The sequence below is a fragment of the Miscanthus floridulus genome, chromosome 8 (genome assembly GCF_019320115.1).
Source record: "Miscanthus floridulus cultivar M001 chromosome 8, ASM1932011v1, whole genome shotgun sequence".
NCBI classification, from domain to species: domain Eukaryota; kingdom Viridiplantae; phylum Streptophyta; class Magnoliopsida; order Poales; family Poaceae; genus Miscanthus; species Miscanthus floridulus.
Genome location: NC_089587.1, coordinates 212,223,402 through 212,243,318, shown reverse-complemented (window position 1 = coordinate 212,243,318; position 19,917 = coordinate 212,223,402). Strand labels below are relative to the sequence as shown.

The 19,917-nt window shown below is 44.8% G+C and overlaps 3 protein-coding genes across 5 annotated transcripts; all 3 read right to left on the bottom strand.

Annotated features, from left to right (window-relative positions):
• Positions 1-5,395: 5,395 nt before the first annotated feature.
• On the bottom strand, positions 5,396-10,554 carry LOC136474844 (probable hexosyltransferase MUCI70). 2 transcript variants are annotated; one of them, XR_010763030.1, is made up of 9 exons: positions 9,700-10,554; positions 9,037-9,121; positions 8,914-8,966; positions 8,117-8,472; positions 7,664-7,875; positions 6,833-7,089; positions 6,440-6,618; positions 5,859-6,048; positions 5,396-5,778 (listed from the first exon to the last, which is right to left on the bottom strand). XR_010763030.1 is itself a non-coding variant. In XM_066472414.1 (8 exons), the coding sequence occupies exons 1-8, from the start codon at positions 9,866-9,868 to the stop codon at positions 5,923-5,925; spliced, it is 1,437 nt and encodes a 478-aa protein (XP_066328511.1). In that variant the 5' UTR covers positions 9,869-10,554; the 3' UTR covers positions 5,396-5,922. The 2 variants fall into 2 exon arrangements, 1 of the variants encoding a protein (XP_066328511.1); XM_066472414.1 differs by having other exon boundaries at positions 5,396-6,048.
• A 686-nt stretch (positions 10,555-11,240) lies between these two features.
• On the bottom strand, positions 11,241-13,470 carry LOC136478098 (sphinganine C4-monooxygenase 1-like). The gene is made up of 2 exons (XM_066476433.1): positions 12,864-13,470; positions 11,241-12,138 (listed from the first exon to the last, which is right to left on the bottom strand). Exons 1-2 carry the CDS (start codon positions 13,095-13,097, stop codon positions 11,596-11,598), a joined length of 777 nt encoding a protein of 258 aa, XP_066332530.1. The 5' UTR covers positions 13,098-13,470; the 3' UTR covers positions 11,241-11,595.
• Positions 13,471-14,321: 851 nt separating this feature from the next.
• On the bottom strand, positions 14,322-19,593 carry LOC136478097 (uncharacterized). Of its 2 annotated transcripts, none has more exons than XM_066476431.1 (5): positions 19,555-19,593; positions 18,684-19,485; positions 16,772-16,888; positions 16,309-16,673; positions 14,322-14,846 (listed from the first exon to the last, which is right to left on the bottom strand). In XM_066476431.1, exons 2-5 carry the CDS (start codon positions 19,362-19,364, stop codon positions 14,564-14,566), a joined length of 1,446 nt encoding a protein of 481 aa, XP_066332528.1. In that variant the 5' UTR covers positions 19,365-19,485; positions 19,555-19,593; the 3' UTR covers positions 14,322-14,563. The 2 variants fall into 2 exon arrangements, with proteins under 2 accessions (XP_066332528.1, XP_066332529.1); XM_066476432.1 differs by having other exon boundaries at positions 18,684-19,428; positions 19,555-19,592.
• Positions 19,594-19,917: the final 324 nt, after the last annotated feature.

Here is a 19,917-nt window from a genome sequence, read left to right as displayed (position 1 = left end):
GCCGCCCAATAGAGGATGGTCAAGCTGACTCGCCTCGCCGAGGAGGCGACCAATTTTTGGTCATGGGTGGCTGAGGCCCATCGGGATGCTGACGAGACCGAGAAGGCGTTCGAGGCCCTATCGGCAAGGTCGTGGAAGGATGACGAAGAAGCCGCCAGGGTCAGGAAGGAGCAGGATGAGTTGCTCTAGATGGACGCCAAATTCCGCTAGCGGATCCTTGACCTTCTAGGCGAGGTTGAGAAAGAAAGGGATCTGAAGCTGGGGGGCGAGGAGAAGCTCGTGTCCCTAGAGAAAAGGGTGATCCTAGAGGCCATGACGGTCGCTTAGCTGCGCAAGGAGCGGGATGAGCAGATCCAAACCATGGAGAGGCTTTGCTTGGAACGCGGTGTGGCTCATGAGGAGCACGACCAGGGTTTTCGAGAGCGTGACCAGGCCTACCAAGAGCGCAACGACGCATAGCAGAAGGTTGGCTCCCTCTAAGCTGAGCTCAAAAAGAGAGACGATCCGGACGCTAGAGGCTAAGAGCGTTTCTACCGGGCTGGCTATGGATCTCACCGAGGTGAGGAGAAATCTTCAGGCGAAGAGTGACGAGCTCGGTATCCTAAGCGCCACCCTCGGAGTGGTCTGCGACAACCTTGAGGTGGTGCGGTCGAAGGGGACTAGCTCAATCACGGCTCATGACATCGAGATCATGGCTCGGGTGCACCAGCTCGAGAGGAATGCCCATCGCACTGGGGTCAATCAGTCCTTCACGAGTGCTCATTCACATTATGGGGACAACATCGATCTGGAGGCGATGAGCCATGGCTACGCGCCCGGTTATAAAGTCCACGAGCTAGAGGAGATGGAAACGGCGGTGGCTTCCCTTTCGCAGGACCTGGCGGACCGGATAGAAGGCATAGTTCTCCCCTGAAGGGGCTAGTTAGTTTAATAGGTCGGGCGATTGTTTTTGTAATAAGCGAACAAGTTCCATCCCTTTTGTTTCGTTTGAATGAGTCTGTTCTTTCATTTTGGTTGAACAAGTCTGTTCTTTCTCCTTTTACGTGTAAAAAAGGGTTAATGCGTTTTGACCCTTCTTGTTGTTAAGACCGTAGAGCTCGAGGTGTGGGCGGGAAACTCTGGTCACGCTGGTAAGAGTGCCGTAGCCGCTAGGGCATAGATTTCTTGTAGTCCAATCAGTTTCACTCGGCGTTTGTTTCTGCAAACCTTGCCTCTAGGTTTTTAATCGTGAGAAAGGGTCGGGCACGGTGACTGTTTTAGAAAGGGTATATATATATATCCTTATCAGCCCTCGAGTGAGACCCGACTCCTTGCCGTTGCTAGTGTCAGGAATCACTAAAGATTGAGGGGACGATAGCAAAAACTAGTAAGATAAAGCGTCTCTTGTTTTAGAAATATTATTTTTAGTTTTTGTACGTACCCCCTTCCTAGGATCTGAGTCATCGTTCTATGACCGCGCATTTGTTCTCCTTGTGAGTCCAACTTTCCTCGAGCCCCCACGCATAGCAGGGGTCCGATCGAGGGTCGGCTCGTCTTTGTGATCGTCACCCCGTCTGCGGTTTCTGCAATCAGAGGGGTTGAGCTAACATCACTTGCCTCGATGGCTCGAGTGTCACACTCGGTGAGCTCGCTAACGGGCATGTCTGAGTGGAATCCGGGTCCGTCGTTTGTAACGGGGTCGGCATAGCCCTCATGTGGCAATCCACTGCTTCTTAACCCGTCTCCTGGTAGATGCCCGAGTCGTTCTGGAGACCAATTCAGGTGGCCCGCTGGCCTCTCCTCGATGGAGATTCTATGGGCATGGATCAAGGTTAGGATCGAACGAGAAGGTCGAGATGACCTTGTCCGCTTCTGAGCGGGAGTGGGTCGGGCGAAGGCCGCTGGGGCTCATCTACGTTTTCTCCCCTGTCTCTGTTTGACGCAAGGCAGCCTCAAGCCCTTCGTAGGCTAGCCTTCGAACCCCGGTCAGTTGTCGCTCATGTTGATGCGAGGTGGCCTCGAGCCCTTTGTGGGCCGGCCTTTGAACCCCGATTGGTTATCGCTCATGTTGAATGAGATGACTATCCCTTCGTGTCGTGTCGTGTTGCGATGCGTCGTGATGCAATAATTGCATATGCGATGCTTGGATGTATGAGAGTGGATGAATGAATGCTCATGCACTAGAAAAGTAAAGTGGGGGTTGATAAAGTTCGGGGAGCTCTTACCGGCTATGTCCGAGTGGAATCCGTGTTCGTCATTCGTGATGAAGTCAGCATAACCCGCATAGGGCATTCTACTGCTCCTTACCCATCTCTCGGCAGCGGCCCGAGCCGTCCAATCGACTTGGGTGAGCCGTTGGCCTCTTCTCGATGGAGATTCCACCGGTGGGCCCCTCCAAACCCTTCCTGGGAAGGCAGAGGCTAAAGCTCGGGGTGCGGGCAAAAAAACTCTGATCATGCTAGTGAGCAAAAACACCGTAGCCACTGGGTCGTAGGTTTCTTGCGTTCCGACCAGTTTTACTCGGCGTTTGTTTCCATAAACCTTGCATTTATGTTTTTAACGTGATAAAGGGTTGGGCATAGAAAATGTCTACCGAATAGACATACTCTTACCAGCCCCCAAGTGAGGCCTGACCCCTTGTCGTTGCTGGGGTCGGGCGTCACTTAAAGATCGTGGAGCCGATAGCGAAACTAATAAGAGAAAACATGCGTAAATTAAGGGTGACCCATCTCTTGGTAGCGGCCTAAGCCGTCCAATCGACTTGGGTGACCCCCTAGCACTGGACTTACCTTGATGGCTCGAGTGACAGGTTCGAAGAGCTCTTACCGGATATGTTCGAGTGGAATTCGGGTCCGTCGTTCGTGATAGAGTCGGCATAACCCACATGGGGCATCCTACTGCTCTCTACCCATCTCTCGGCAGCGGGCTGAGCCGTTCGATCGATTTGGGTGACCTGCTGGCACAGGACTTACCTACAGAGATAGAGGATGATATCACCCCGCCCAAGAAATTAGTTAGGCAGATAAGCCAGGCGACGAACTTATAATAAATGGACAAGCTCTTAAATTTCGTTATGGCCAAACAGATTTTTAGCCCTTCTCCCCTTTTTGTATAAAAAGGTTAATACGTTCCGACCCTTTCCGTCGTTAAGGCTATAATGCTCGGGGTGTGGGTGAACAAACTCTGATCATGCTGGTGAGCAAAAACATCGTAGCCGCTGAGGCATAGGTTTCTTGTAGTCCAACCAGTTTTACTCAGCGTTTGTTTCCGCAACCCTTTCTTCTAGGTCTTAACATGAGAGAGGGTCGAGCACAGAGAATGTTTGCCAGGTGGATATACTCCTAAATGTGTCCTAGCTCTTTCCGTAGTTAAAGCTTAAGAAGCTCGGGGTGCAGAAAAAACTCTGATCACACTAGTGAGCAAAAACGTTGTAGCCATTGGGGCGGAGGTTTCTTGCAGTTCGACCAGTTTTACTCAGCGTTTGTTGCTGGGGTCCAACCCCCCGCTGTTGCTGGGGTCGGGTGTCACTAAAGATCGAGGAGTTGATAGCAAAACTGATAAGAGAAAGTATGTGTAAATTAAGGGTAAAAGTGACGTAGTTGTTCGATGTTCCAGGCATTGACGAAGACTTCTCCGTCAATGGTCTTGAGCTTGTAGGTGCCTGGTCAGAGCACCTCCACGATGACATACGGTCCCACCCATAGCGGAGAGAGAGCTTGTGGCGGTTCTTGTTGCTCTTGATGAGGCGGAGCACCAGGTCCCCGACGCTGTACTCGACGGCTGTGATACCGGCGCAATGCTTGCTGGTACTTGGCCGAGCGGAGGAGGGTGACATCGCGCGCTTTATCTAGCTGGTCAATGTCATTCTCGAGGGATGTCTTGGCTCCCTGTTTGTCGTACGCCCTGACCCTCGGCGCTCCATAATCGAGGTCAGCCGAGATGATAGCCTCGAAACCGTAGACCATAAAGAATGGTGTGTAGTCGGTGGCCCGGCTGGTCCTAAGGCTCCAGAGCATCACGAGAAGCTTCGCGACCCATCATCTGCCAAACTTGTTCAACCGATTGAAGATCCTAGGCTTGAGGCCTTGTAGGACCATGTCGTTCCATTCCGTCCCGGCGGACGTCGTGGTGAACTGACGCACCTGTCAGCGTTCGTACGAGGGTTAAGCAGAACAGCACCGGCACGCCCGACACTGTTCTTGATGTGAATCCTCAGATATGGACCGTCATGGCCACGGGTTACATCGAGGCATGCTAGCTCTTCCCTGATGTCAGAGTTTTGACACTGGCCCATACGCTTGAACCTAGAGTGGTTGGTGGCGGTACGGGTCCCCGTTGGACGAGACTGAAACCGCGCCCAAGGGGTCGGGCGAGGCAGAGTCCGCGGCTTTGGGTGAGAGTGAGACCCCTGCGGCCTTGGAGTCGGGCGAGACGGAGCCCGCTCCCAAGGGGTCGGGCGAGGCGGAGTCCGTGGCTTTGGGTGAGACCCCCATGGCCGTGGGGTCGGGCGAGACGGAGCCCGCATCCAAGGGGTCAGGCGAGCCGGAAAGCGAGTCCTTGGGGTCGGGCGAGACGGAGCCCGCACCCAAAGGGTCGGGCAATGCGGAGCCCGCGGCCTTGGGTGAGACCCCGCGGCCTTGGGGTCGGACGAGACCTTTTAATACGTCTTGCTTCATCCGGGAAAGTCAGCGTGGGCGCTAACTCCCTTGCTTTGGGTATCCCTAATATCGATACCTGACAGATTGTATTGAATTTTACTGCTCCAACACTTTCTCCTTTCGTTTGATGGTGCTATGACAGGTCTGTAAGAACTAAGAAGCCGCATTTATCTGTTTCCTGTGCTGCATTCATACTTCGATAGTTTATGCTTCCTTTGGATCCATTTCACCTTTCCACTTCTCCTAGTGCCATGTATGCTTCTATGCCTTTCCCTTCGGGATTCAATCGCAAGCTACTCCCTCTGTACTAAATTACAAGTCATTCTGACTTTTCTAAGGACTTAGCTTTTATTATGCATCTAAATATCATACGTAGTTTCTAAAATGCTATGCATCTAAATATCATACATAGTTTTTACTATGTATCTAGAAAAGTCAGAACGTTTTATAATTTAGAATGGAATATATCAGGATGTCAAAAGGTTTATGTGGCTACCTACATCCAGATGTCCTTTTAGTTTTATGTGACAAAGTTGGCCATAAATACAATACCAACTTGTTAACAAGATTTGAAATGTTGCTTGAAGTACATCCAATGAATCAGTTTAAGAGTGTTCATCAGAGTCCGCACTGGCCATGAGATTGTGTAATGTCGAACGAGGAAACACGCATCATTTCAAAAATTCAGAGATACAACAATAATGCACAATATATGAATAAAAGCAGCAAAGGTTACTCTCCGGATATGTACTTACAAAGCCAGAAAATGGTACACGTTCTATGAAATTAAAAAGGTACTCCCTCTATTTCAAATTAAGATGTTTTGGCTTTTCTAATACATAGCTTTTGCTGTGTATTTAGATATACACTATGTTTAGATACATATAGTAGAAATAATATATTTAGAAAAAAAAAACCCAAAACATCTTATAATTTGGAATGGAGGGAGTATCATCATTCTAACACTTCGATTTGTTCAATGAACATTTTTACAATACAAAGCTGAAATCAAAATGAATTTTCTAACGAAGTGAGACCACTGGCATTGCTACATGTCTACTGCCAACGGCTGTGCAAACGTTACTTCGTTTCTCTTCTCTACAAACAAGCATGTTAGGCACATTGACGCTGTTCTGGTCCTCTGTAAACAAAAGAAGACGATATCACTTTGGCTGACTGTCCTGCACGATTGGATGCAGCAAGGAGAAGATCAACTTGTACCCTGAATGCAAGAGCTGGATGAATGGTATGCACAATAAATTGAAGTCACATTGCTGTTGATTCCTCAAATGGCAGTCTCAGCCTTGTATGAATGACGAATCATGTCCAAACGAAGATTAGCTGGTGGTGGATCTGTAGTCTCGTTAGTTCGGTGATGGAACAGTTTAGCTATCGCTCTTCTTTCGCAGTCCTGTTTCGACAACAAATCGACATCCATAGTATTAGATAGTCTATGCAAACCCGTTAATAAATGCGATGGTGATTACTTTGTTCTGCAGAATTGCCTTTTTGGGACCCTAGCAGTAAACTACAATTCTCTACTAATATATGGTCCTAGCAATTCAATATGCAATAGCATGGATTGTTGCACCCAGTTATTGCCTACAGAGAAGGAATTCAGGAAAAGAAACAGGGCTTTGCCAGCAACTCTTACATACACACTAGACCCCTAATTTGATGGTGCTGGGTAGCCACATGGTGTCATATAGTTTAAGTACATAGGGCCGAATGTCCTCAACTATTTTTTAGACTTATTGACTCGGTCTCTGTACATGCTGAAATGCATTGATTGTTGCTATTACCTTAAACATATTTAGGTGAAAAGGTTTCCCTGGATTCGTTCTCCTGAGCTTCAAATAAGTGTATGTAAAACTCAATTGATCACGTGAGGTAAAACGGTTTACTTCGTTAAACCAAAGGCATGAAAACAAGTTAGACATTGGTGTATGGGCACGCACAATGAATGATCCTTCAGGTACATCTGCAAAAGTTCATGTACAGGGTCAACTCTTGGGCCAATCAAGAAATATATACTTCTAAGTCATTAACTAAACAATATGTAGCCTGTTTGCTTGGTCGTAAACGATCGTGGATTATAAGCCAGAACAGTATTTTTCTCTCACACCAAACCAGCCAGCAGTAATAATCCACGATCGTTTCAGCCGAAACGAACAGGCTGATGATAGGATACATACAGCTTGGAAGAACAGGCAGTTGGCCAGAGTTATTAAACTTGACAAGACCATCAGACTGGTAAAAGTGAAATTGCTCATCAATAGCAGTATGATTGTACTTGTTCAACCGCTTGTTTTGGAGTACTTCCTCCCATACACAAGAGCGATCATAGTGCATTGAGATGGCATATTCTACTTTCTTTCTCCATAAGAAATACTCAATGATAAGCATTGGATCAGCATGGAGGCGCAGTTTGCTATCCAACCATATAGAATACCTAGAAAGAAAAATACCTTCAGTTAACCCAGGTGAGAAAATACTAACTCATTTCACAAGAGAAAATTTCTTTAGCCAGAAAACAATGCCATTTTGTTATAGAGCACTCCTTTTTAGGCTCTTGATGCCTATATGAATAATAACCTTAAACTTATAAAGATTATGTTTGTAGATTTTGAAAAATACTTCCATAATACTACAATTTTACAAGGCTTTTTAACTTTTATTTGATCAAGAGTTTATAACTATATTACTATAGAAATTAATGTTCAATGTTGCATTCTGAACAATATGTCCAGACAACGGACAACACGCTTTTGTGATCGCAGTGTCCGGGGCATACGCATTATTATTAACAAAATAGGAAAAAGAAAATTCGCTGCAACATAAAGCAAAGTAAGAAGCCCTAGTTACAATCAGAGCTGGTGGGATGACAAGCACTAACCAGTTAGTAGGCAGTACTTGTAGGATTTTTTGGATTTAATAGAATTTATTGTTAGAGCAAAGACATTGCTGGTAATAAAAAAATTCACTGCGCAATTAAATACGATACGCATACTTCCTTGAAGACTTACATGGCAGATGGGAAGAGTCGATGAGCTAGAAATTTTGGCACCTTCCCAGCTCTTCGCATATCTTCGTATGGTAAGTTCTTAACTATGACACTTCTCCATAAGCCTATGAATCCATTTCCATCAGGCATGTGTCCTTCAGAGGAAAGGGTTGCCAGTGTTAGCTCATCCATGAACATGACGAAGCACACATTCTTCTTAGCGTAAGAGCCAATCTGTGAGAGTTTATGGCACATCGTACAATTACTATAGAACTTATAAAAAACAAGAAATATTCATGAAATAAAAGATTGATAAGGAGTGAAGGCCAATGAATAATTTACCATCATGACAGAACATGAAATCAACTAGAAGAATAAACCTTATACTTAAGCCATTTTGCTACTCGAAAACAAGCTATTAGCTATAGCACATGGATGATCAGGCTCATCCATACAGAAGAGATTAGAAAATCACCCTGCTTTTAGTTGGTCTCCTCAAGTAATCAGAGCTTCCAAAAATACATGATGATACAGCAACATGGCAGGTAGCCATATACCTTCTATCATTTTCATCCAAATCAAATCCAGTACTAGGGTAATCATCTGGTCCTCTAACAAAACCGCAGTGGAGGGTTTGGTCTTTAGCATGGTATGTCTCTTCTCTATCCCCAAGACTCTGGTGTCCACCAAACACTGGTTCGAAGAAGCCATTACCAAGCAATACTTTTTCCTTCAATATATAGCTCAAAGAAAACTGTGTAAAATTCCCGTAGTGAGCAGGCTCCACAAGATCATCAACTGATGGCAAAAACTGAATATCGCATGGTGCATCTGCAATGTTTTGGTAAGTAAACAGAAACCTCTGTAACATATTTTTTTAGCATATATAAGGTAGCGTCCTATCGGATTTTTTTATATTAACTTGTAATAAACAATACTGTTTGTGTGCAATGATTCATGTACCATATATAAGGTAGGGCCTAATCAGATTGTTTGATACTAACTTATAATAAAATACACTTGTTATTCTCTCAAAAAATAAAGGCATGGCAAGGATTGTTTCTAAGCAAGAAAGAGGGGGGATATCAGCTAGAAGATTATATCAAACTTTAAAAAAAAGACCCCCCCCCCCCCCCCCCCCCCCCCCCCCCCTCTTGTTCTAATGCATGTAGGGTAAAAAAATCTAATAAAAGTTATTCGTTGCATTTGACTAAAAAAGGCCCATCTTTGAGAAGTGCACCCTTTACAGAGTATAAAGAGAAAATCTCTTACAGCGCTTGTGTGGTTTCTTTCGACTTTTGGGGGGTTCCAACTCAACTTTAGTCCTGGCAGAAGAAGTAAATCTGATGACTTTAACACAAACAACTGAATTTATACGTATGTATTTGAACTCACATAGAGATATTTGTAACATCAGGGCTGTATCCCTGACCATTCCACTTCAAAAGGTTCTCCCTATTAGATAGGCCATGATGCATTGCTGCAAAGCATAACATCAAATTTCAGAGAGTATTTTTTTTTTCCTGCGGATAGAGAGTATTTTCTTTGGAGTCATCCAGAAAAAATATGAGAACATAATCAATAAAGTAAATAAATCTTTTTAACTCGTGACAAGGGGAAGTGATTCAATTTCCTGTGACCAAACACCTCTGGAACACACATATTTTTCCAACTAACCAATTGGGGGCAAGGAACCCACCTGAACGTAAATTCCATTTCATTTGAAACCAAAACAGAACCTCTAACACACATTTTAGGCCCTACTCATTTCTGGTGACAATGCTGACGCTTGTATCTCTAACAATTGGAACTGTAGAATTTACGTAATAGGAAATAATCACCAGAACGCATCTGAAGATTTGTGCACCCTGAAGAAATTTTATGCGATGATAGAAAATGGTAGTATGCGGCGGACACCGGCCCACTGCCCGCGCCGCCGCGCGCACATACAGAAAACAGATTGTGGTCGTATGCCTTTGTCAGTTGCAACTAAATTGCAGCTCCAAAGCAAAATGATAGTTCTGGATGGAAAAAGTACCTGGTCATTTGAACGCTTACCGTGGATTGGGAGGTTGGCATGGGAGGAAAAGGAGAGGCAGGCGAGGGAGAGGAGGGCGAGGGAGAGGACAAGGAGGAGGATTAGGCGGCAGCGGCGCCGTAGCCTCCGGGAATGGCGGCGGGACCCGGCCGCGTCCGGGGCGGTTATCGGTAGGCGGAGCTCCGGCATGCCCCGCGCAGCACGCGCGCTCCGGCGAGGCGTAGAGGTGGGATGGGCAGCGAGAGAAAGCGGGCGAATATTTGCCCCTTGTGTTTTGCCCTTATTTCGTCGGAGTGTGAAATGACAAATTTCTTGATCACCTTGCTATATAAAATTTCGTATAATGCCGCTTTACGTGTGTATGTTTGTGTATTTGCCTTGAATTGATTTTAGAATGTACTCCCCGTCTCTAAAATGATATACACAGTAGCCGACTGTTATATTAAATCATCTTCAATAAATTTTATTTAATTTCACTAAAATTTTAAGGTGTAAATGCAAGATATCTAATCGTAGAATCCAACTTATTACGTGAGGCCACATGTATATATAGCAACACCGATTTGTATAAAATAGTAGGCTGTTATATTGAATCATCTCTAACTAATTTTAGTCAGTTTTGTCAAATATTATATTGAATCGTCTCGAACCAATTTCGGTCAATTTGTCAAACTTTTAAGATGTGAATAAGGTTTTAATTATAGGGTTCATCTTTTAACCTGGAACCCACATGTATATATAGCCACACCAATTTGCATATAAGTAATCTTAAACAAATTTTAGTCAATTTCATTAAAACTTTAATGAGTATAAACGTGACAATTTAATTCTAAAGTTCAGTTTTAGGCATGATGTCAACATGTAAGCATAGTACTTTTGCTATTGACCCCGTTCGGCTGGCAGAATCTTGACTGAAACTGGCTGGTCGTGTGAAAGAGAAACATTGTTTGGCTGGATGGCAGTGTCGCGTGAGGGAGAACCGGCTGGCTGGCTGGTTTCCTCAGACCAGCGAACAAGCCCATTATTTGGATCCTACTGGATGGATTTGGACTTCAATGCAAATTGGATTGAACATTAATGATTTGGAATTGGATTTAGATTGGATGTTATTTATTTTGTTAGATTTTAATTAGACTTCTCCATTGGATTTGGATTCTAATCCATTTCCACCTCTATATATCCTTGTTGCCTTGTTGCTGTAAATATATTCCTCTCTATTAATATTAGTACAATGCCCCCAGCCCCCACAAACTTCTCGCCAGTTGCTTTTAATGGAAAATTCAGTGTATATCAAACCTGCGGCAGCGACATAAGTCATAACCTGACAAAAAAAAAACTTCAGAAGACTAAATTAAAGCAAACCAATAGAACGCAATAATCTGCAGAGGTCAATTAGCAAATCAAGGTCAATTAGCAAATCAACGATCAAATGCACCACAAGTAAAGAAGGGATGAGCAAAGGCTATATGAAGTGTCATGTGCGGATGTGCCATTATCAACTTTGTTTGTTAACAACAGGACGGATCACGGAAGGAAGCACAAGTAATAAATAAAGGAGGAATGGGCAAAGGCTATATGAAGTGCCATGTGCTAATATCAACTTTCTTTGTTAACAACATGACGGATGGAAGAATAGATCAATCCACAGGACACAAATCAAGTGTGTTGAGTATTCTTTGGTACATTACAATACTTTACTCACTGTATCTTGTTACAAGATAGAACACCCCAAAAAACAAACCCAAAAAAAAAATGTAGAGAACAAAAACAGCCTCACTATATGAAGTTATGAAACACGGTGAGTTTTACATCATTTGTGCAGTCAGCAGTACCACAAAGCATGAGAGTATTGGACAAGTCAAAACAAGAATCAGAAACTATGCATGCATGTACTAATCAGTCTTGGTATCCTCAGCTCAGTCGAGTTTAGCTGGTTTTGATTCGACCCCTCCTCCTTTTCGTTGTTCAATAGTGTAGGGCATGTAAGTTCCGAGTATCTTGTCCCACATCACAAAGAAGGGTTGTGAAAAGTTGTACTTGTTACCATAGAGCTGATGGTGAATGTCATGATAAGCACTGTTATTGCTGAACAGCGCCTGGAGGATGTTACCAGGAAGCCACAGCCCACAATGATCATCCACAGTTTTGATGGTTGCAAAGGAGAAAAAGAATATGGATGTCCGTGGAGTCATACCAGAAACAAGGAATGAGAGTGCACCACCAATGGTGTCCAAAATAAGGCCCTCAAGAGGGTGGTTGTATAGAGCTCCAAAGGAATAAGGGACTACAAGAGTGTGGTGCTTGGAATGGATGTGTTTATACAGGAACTTGTTAATGTGCATGTATCTGTGCATGAAGTACTGCCATGTGTCCATAACAACCATTGCAGTTATAAACTGCAACACTATTACAAGAGCAGGAGGTTGCTTCTGTCCAATACCACTCTCATCACCAATAACCTGTTTGTGAAGGAAAATGTCAGCATGTTAACAAACCTATCTACATAGATGATGTGTATCGAACAATTCACTGATGAACCATTTTTTAGGAACCCAAAAGAAACATTATGATGTCAAGCTGGTTACAAAATCAAGACTGATCATAGAACTAGATATCCCCTAGATCAGTGAATTCTCATGAACCTATATTGATTTATATTCAAATTCTTAGTTTTATTCCAATCAGAATCAACATGGTTAACCCAGCAACCACCCGCTATACTGACACAAGGATTTTAATCCACTTCACTAGCTACATGTGTATTGAATGTTATGTTCAGCTTTCAAATCCTCAAAGCATGTAAGTGAGACATGTTAACTGATGACTTTCTTTAAAAAACATGATCTGGTTTGCTTCACTTTGCTTTATACTTCATTGGTTAGGATAGATGCTCAGGAACAAAGTCTAGAAGGAAATAAGAAGGCTGTTGAGCTATATGCAGTAATGGGATGCAAATACAATCCAGGAGGCTTGTAAACCAATTTGTGCTTCAGACTTATAAGGTGTGTTGTCTCGATCGATCATTTCCTGTGCAATTAAAAACATCAAGTTTGCTTCGTTGCACAGAATGATAACGCCCAAAGGAAGCACCTATTAAGCACGGGGCTCATCTAAAACCAACTAAAACGATCCAATTCCGTGGTACAGACAAAGGAACAGATGGCGCCGAGGAGGAGAAGATTACCGCGAAGAGGGTGAGCGAGACGGCGACCTGGAAGACCTGCTGGAGGAGAACGCCCCTCACGACGGCAGCCTTGGAGACGACGTTCTTCGTGGCGGCCTCCTCCCTGGTGTGCAGCCGGTATCCGTCGAGCCGCCCCACCCCGTCCAGCGCGACGTAGAGCCCCGAGTAGAGCCAGTACACGGCGATCGGCACGAACGTGCCCAGCAGCTCGTCCGACACCGCCCCGATCCCCATCGTCCCCCCTCCACCGCCTCCGGCGCCGCTGTGGCTCCCGGCGGTCGGGTTAGGAGGCGAAATTACTGGCGGCACGAGCGCGAGGGATGGATTACCGGGCGGGCCAACCCGGATCTCTCCGACGGCGGGAGAGGCGGAGGGAGGAGGAGGAACCGGAGTTGGATTTCCCTGGTGAGGTTGGCGGCCACGGCGGGGAAGGGAGGGTGTATATAGCGGTGGCGTGGCGCGGCGCGGAGGTCGCCGTCGGTCAGAACGAGGTTGGGGGCGGGTGTTGGTTCCAACGCGAAGGAGGGTTCGGTCGCTTCCCGACGAACCCGGCCGGGCGATGCTGGGCTGCTGGCCACCGCACAGGCGGCGGCCCCTCTGTGGTGAGGACACCACCAGGTAGCGTAGATTGGCCGGCCTAACCTCCTGGCCGTCTGATTAGACGCAACGGACGGCTCACATCCAGACAAAGTCTGATGGTACCTACCATCACCGGATTTTTCACGGTCGTATCATTATCAAGTACAGTACTATACTACCAAAATTTTAATAAAATAAAAAAAATACTACTACTAGATATTTTTTTTCCAGAAGAAGACTCGTTTGACATTTCGTCTGGCTTAACAAAGCCTTCCAGAATCGCAACGGCAATTGGCAACCACATCTGGAGGTTCCTGCTTGATGCCTCGACCAACGTCGGATTTTTTTTAGCACCCCATCTTGAGCGGCCCGGAGCTGCCGGCCTGCCGCTGCAGTTTATGCTGATGCTATTCGTGGACGGTCTCCGGGTGCGGGTGGCCTACTGGTCTGGCATCACGCAACGCAAGCACCAACGTGCAACGTTTGCTTATGGCAAAGGGGAAAACTACTGCACTAGCCAGTGAGATAATGTGGTTAAAGACGACCAGTTCGGAACCGATTGAGACAACTGGACCAACAAATGCAACAGTCTATCCGCAAAACTTCAAGCAAAAACTGACCTATGGACTTGGCCATTTTTTATGTTTTGCTTGTAAAACATCCTATCTGCAGGACAAGCTTCCGAAGTACACATCGACCGACCTTTTTTTCCTAAGCCAAGCAGCCACCATGGCTAACAAAACAGATCATGATGAGAAAGCGACCGAACGATCTTATGATCCACTTGCTGCCATAAGTAATTGCATCCAGATAAAAAGGACGAGGTACAGGACTTCTGGCAAGGCAACCAACGCAAAAAAATCATTTCTGCAAGAGCTCTGCTGCAAATCGTCACAAAGACATTCATCCCTTTGCATTTTTGTTTAAACAACTTGGGTCAAACGAGGCCCACATTTCATTTCATACATTTATCTTGCAAAAGAAACCAAAGGCGATGGATAAACTGTAAAGCTACTACCATCAGGTTCTATCCTGGCTTCCAACTGTGTACAAGAAGCCATTGCCTACATTAACAGGTAAAATGGCTGGGGCCAATTTGAGTGCTTGCATCTGGGTGATCATCAATATCCGGGTGGGCCAGCAAAGGAATATCGGGTGGACACAGGCAAACTTGGGCCATTGACCCTTGTCAAAACTGGCCGCTGAATGCCTTCACCATAAACACTAGTCGGGTGCTCATAAGTTGTCTGGTAGGATGCTCCCGGATTGAAGTCCATTGCGCGTGTAGAGAGTTTGTAGGAACGGTACAGCTCATCCACGCGTTCAGACCGTGCAGCAAGCTCTCCTGGCAGTGCTTGATCTCTTGCCAGAAGTGGATCCCTAACAGTTGCCTCAGCTGCAGTTCTGGAAACAACAGTGAAGTTCAATAATTTGAATGTTTTCATAAAAGATAATAGAAATACAACTTTGTGAGGAAAAATGGACTCTCCATAAAAACATTGAATTCAAACAAAAATATCACCTACAAGCTACCGACAAAACTTACAAAGTAAACCAAGTATAACAGAAACTAAAATGGATATGGGATGCCCACTGAAAAATAGACAGGTAAGAACAGTATACAAAAAATAAAATCTAAAGCACTTAGTTCAACACCAAACTCTGCATGTGAAACCTTCTTTTCTTTTCTTATATTTCTGAAATACTGTCTCCATTTCAAATTATAAGACGCTTTGACTTTTTTGGTACATCAATTTTGCTACCATATGTCTAAATACCATATGTCTAGATACATAGCAAAATCGATGTAGAAAAAAGTCAAAGCGTCTTACAATTTGGAATGCAGGGAGTATATGACAACCAATACACAATGCTTTTAAGGTTTCATTCCTGATATTTTAATCTCTTGCATAGCAAATGACACTGAATCACTGATTATTAAATTATGCTGTATAATAAAACTTTGGATTGTTGCATAGTTGGTAGTTGCAGAATCACTACCTCTACAAGGATCATTTAATAGTGCAACAACAGTATTCCAGATTTACATACCAACTGAAACAAATTTCCAACATATTTTCAAACTGGAAGCTAAAATACAGACCATATTCAAGGCATGAATCACACTTCAATTAAGCATGTTAAGGATCAAGCTGAACTAACACACAGCCAACACCTCAATTGAATCGGCTGCCACGCTACCATTGTTTGGCAAGCTTTGGCCACAGCATAGGGCAAATCTCTTTTGCCTATTTTGTTCATTCTTGCCACAAAACAGACTGACCAACCATAAAATACCCAACTCCTTTTTCTTCATCCCAAACATGTAACCATTACTTACAAATAAAAACATGTAACCATTGAAGAGCAATCAAAATACACATATGGTTTATATGTTAGCTAATTGCAAGCCATTAAGTGAGTGAGCTTGGCTTTCCTAATGACAAATCAAAAGGCAATGATTGAACATGGTTGTCGACATAGTTGAACTGCAAAAGAGAAAACAAGAAAAGAAAAGACAATGTAATGGAATACTAGCAAAAGAGGCAAGGCAAGTATTTCTATGGTTGGCATGAGAGTATAGTTCAAAAGATACATATAGCAAATAAAGGAAAGTAATCTCTAGACAAAATCTGTTTCACTCCTATTCCGATGAGAAACCCAAATATCTCAACTCCTCTAGGAGTCTAATTATTTTGTGGCTTCAAGCTCAAAAAGGAGCCTAACGCCGCCAAGTAGATATAAATGAGTCAGGCATTTAAATAGAAGCCCTCAATAAGCTAGATAATTTCGGAAAAAGGGTTAACATTCGCATAACCTGATCGAGCACCCAAATTAAGAAATCAGATTACAGTTAAAAGACTACCTTTCATGCATAATATCCATATGAGGTTGATGGTATGGAGACCTAGTAGCCACTTGGTGATAGTAATTAAGAGGAACATGTTGAGGCTCTTGCATGTGATAAGGATCTAGCACCACACCACGTCGAGGCTCGTCAAGAAGTGGAGGATGTAATGATCGTGTGATCTTGTACTGATCTTCAAGAGGATGTGCATGGACATTAATAGGTGCACCCCTTTCGTCAATATGTTGCAATCGTCTTCTTTCTTCATAATCACTTGGTTTTCGAATATCTTCAACGATACGTGATCGTCGCACTTCCTCGATATGTTGTGGAGCTGGCTGAGAAAGGCCAATAGGCTTGAACATTGCCAATAGTCTTTGAACCTACAAGATAGTGCGATGACTTAAAGCATGAAACAAAATTTTGTGCCTTTTATTTTGTATATACAACATTGCAATATAGAACATTCCCCACGACTCACTTGTTTAGAGTTGAGCTCTTGGCTGAACCTGCCTTTTGAGGTGTAGTTCTCCTTAATGGCATTCTTGAAACTGCTCTCAGGAATAGGAAGACAATCCATGTCAATGCTAAATTTAACCTACATCAAGGACACAAGTTAGTTAGTTAGTTAAGTGATAACAATGTCACCATTCAAACATCATCCACTTTGGTTGGCCATCCATCTACAATTAAAAATCCATTTAATGGCTAGAAAAGCAAAGGTTGCATGATAATGTGGAGGCCAAACCAAGATAACAACAATCACCACCTTCCTATACTAGGTTAACACAAAGTGCCCTAATTAACTCACCAAACCATCCTTCCGCCATCATTAGTGTAGCAAAAAGTATTGTGCAAGGTAGTCATAGAAACTGTAAAAGCGGATATCTGGATAAACTGAACAGCAATAGAGATAGTAAAACCATAGGGATATTTTGGGTGATGGGTGATGAGGAATTAAATGATCATTCAAGCAAACATATTTTTGTGAATCAATTGATGTAAACATATTTATATGAGGTATGGCATATGTTTGGGATTTAAATCTTGAGCATGGATTTAGGATATGGCATTTGCACTAGGGCAAGCAGCTAAAGAACCAACCTTGGCTCAACTTGAAGCACCGAGGAGGGGGGATGTTCCTTGATTAATGGCTTTCATAGGAGGGTGTACCGCTAGTTATCATCAAAACAATGAGAAAAACAATCCCTGCTCTCTAGAATATCTAGACAACTTTAGTAGCATTCAAAAAATTATTTTCTAGGCAAGTCGGGCAGCATACATCTAAGGTGGTAAACAATATTTTACGAAATTGTATTTTTGTACCATGAATCTCACATTGTTGACTGTTAACAAATGTACATATTAGTTATTATAATATTTGAAGGGAACACATATAAATAGAGACATTCAAATGCTTGCTGATTGAGGGCAACACATATAAATAGAGGCATTCAAATGCTTCCTGATTTCTCAGACAGGTTTCCACCCAAAATAATAAAGGGCGTACCCAGTGCAGAGAGCTCCCGCTCTGTGCGGGGTCTGGGGAAGGGTGTCAGTGGCAAGCAAAGCACAGGATGATAGGAGTGTGCAAGGCACAGGAATGATAGGAGTGTCCTGCAAAATATGTTTTTTTGAATATGTGCACAGGTGATAGCAGAGCACCCAAAATAATAATTAAAAAAACAGAGCCGGACAGATAGGAGTGTGCAAGGCACAGGATGATGAATGATATGTTTTTTCCCCTTTTTTTTAGAGGATGGGGACACTGGCTAGTACAGTTTCTTAAGGCTAACAACCCAAACATCATGTGTTCAGAACCTGAAAAACACAGTAGCAAACCTACAACAAACAATTCCCCCAATCTTGTTTCATGGCAATGCAAGTATGGTCATTAGTTGAGATAAGGGCACTTGATACATCAAAAAAGGGCAGACCCTGTGCCGGAGGCTCCCACATGAGTGGGGTCCGGGGAAGGAAAAACCGAGGCAAGCCTTCCCCCCCGCAAATCTGCGGAGAGGCTGCTTCGAACCCACGACCTGGTGACTCAGTGAGACAGCTCTCACCACTGCACCAGGCCTACCCTTGATACATCAGAAGAAAAAAAATGCTGCCAAAGGTTACACATGTATTAAAAACAAGACATTCCTAGTTATGTCCCTTGAATGCCCTTGACCATGAACACTATAACAGTGAGCCATTGAGCAAATAAACCGAGATACTATTTTGTCCTATACTCCTATGAATGACAACAGTCATAAACCTACAACATGTGTCCTCACCACCTCAGTATTTCACTGTACTACTTCATTAACTTTGTAAAACTGATTGAGCTGAATTGCAGGACTAAGTTTACCGTACAAACAAAGCAAACAATAAGATATAAGAATCACCTGTGCAGGGAATTTCCCATCAAAGGCATGTCGCACAAGATCCAATCCTCCCCTTGTATCTGCCTTGTACACCCCATACATTAGCTTGAGGTCAAAATCATACAAGAACAGCTTCGCCCCTGGCCGGATCTTCTCCACCACATCCATCTTCCCCCTGGGCAGGCCAAACACGCCGTTCTGGTAGCACTCTGGCTTCGTCCTCGCACTGCACATGAATATGAATCCCGAGCCACTTTCTTCCTCCTCCTTTTCCTTCCCCGTCGTCTTCCTTCTCTTCTCTTCCCTCTTCACACGCTCCTCTTCCCTCCCCTTCATCATCTCCTTCCTACTCGTCGTCCTCTCTTCTGCCTCCCCCTCCGTCTTGCTCCGGGCGACCCCGTCACTGGCCCCCTCAACCTTCTTCTCCTCTCTCCCCTTCATCGTCTCCTTCCTACTCAACTTCCTATTCTCCGTTTTGCTCTGCGCGACCCGGTCATCTGCAGTCTCTGCGGTGGCGGCGGCCGCCGGACTAGTCTTGACTGGTTTCGGGGCGGGTGTCTGCGCCGAAGCAGACGCCTCAGAGATGCCCGCGGTTTTGACCCCCCTCTTCTTAAACTTGTCGGGCTTGGTCGACCCAGGGGCGGCGGCCTTGGGCGGCGGCGCGGAGGAGGCGTCGCCCTTGCGCCTGAGCCTCTTCACCATGGCTGACCAGAACGAGGGAGAATCGAATCCCCACGATCAGTTGCGCTGCATTCAATAAATCAAGCTAGATCCATGTGCTTCCTTTAGTACGATCTATCGAATAGCAATCAACGGATTGTTTCTGAAAGCGTGGATGAGAGGATTAAACCCTAGATGAGGATGGAAGGAGGACGAGGAAGAGCGCACGGACCTGCGAACCGAGGGAGACGGCGCGAATGGTGGGACGGGTAGTTGCGTTAGTAATTCCGGATGACCCGAAACTATATATGGGCACGCAGCCCGGGCCCGTGAGCCCGGCACGAAGCCCGGTATTTTGACCTCGGAGGAGCAGGCCGTGCCTGGGCCACATCCCAAGCTTATGTATAAATATCTATGTAGCCCGAGGCACACCGGCACGGCACGAAGTCCACTTTTTTTTAGCCCGACACGAGCACAGCCTGGCCCGGTGACGTGCGGGCCCGAGCTGGCCCGACCCGATACAACAGGCCATGCCTGGGCCCTACCCCAGGCCCGTAGGCTGGCACGGCACGGCCCGATTTTTTAGGGTCGGCCC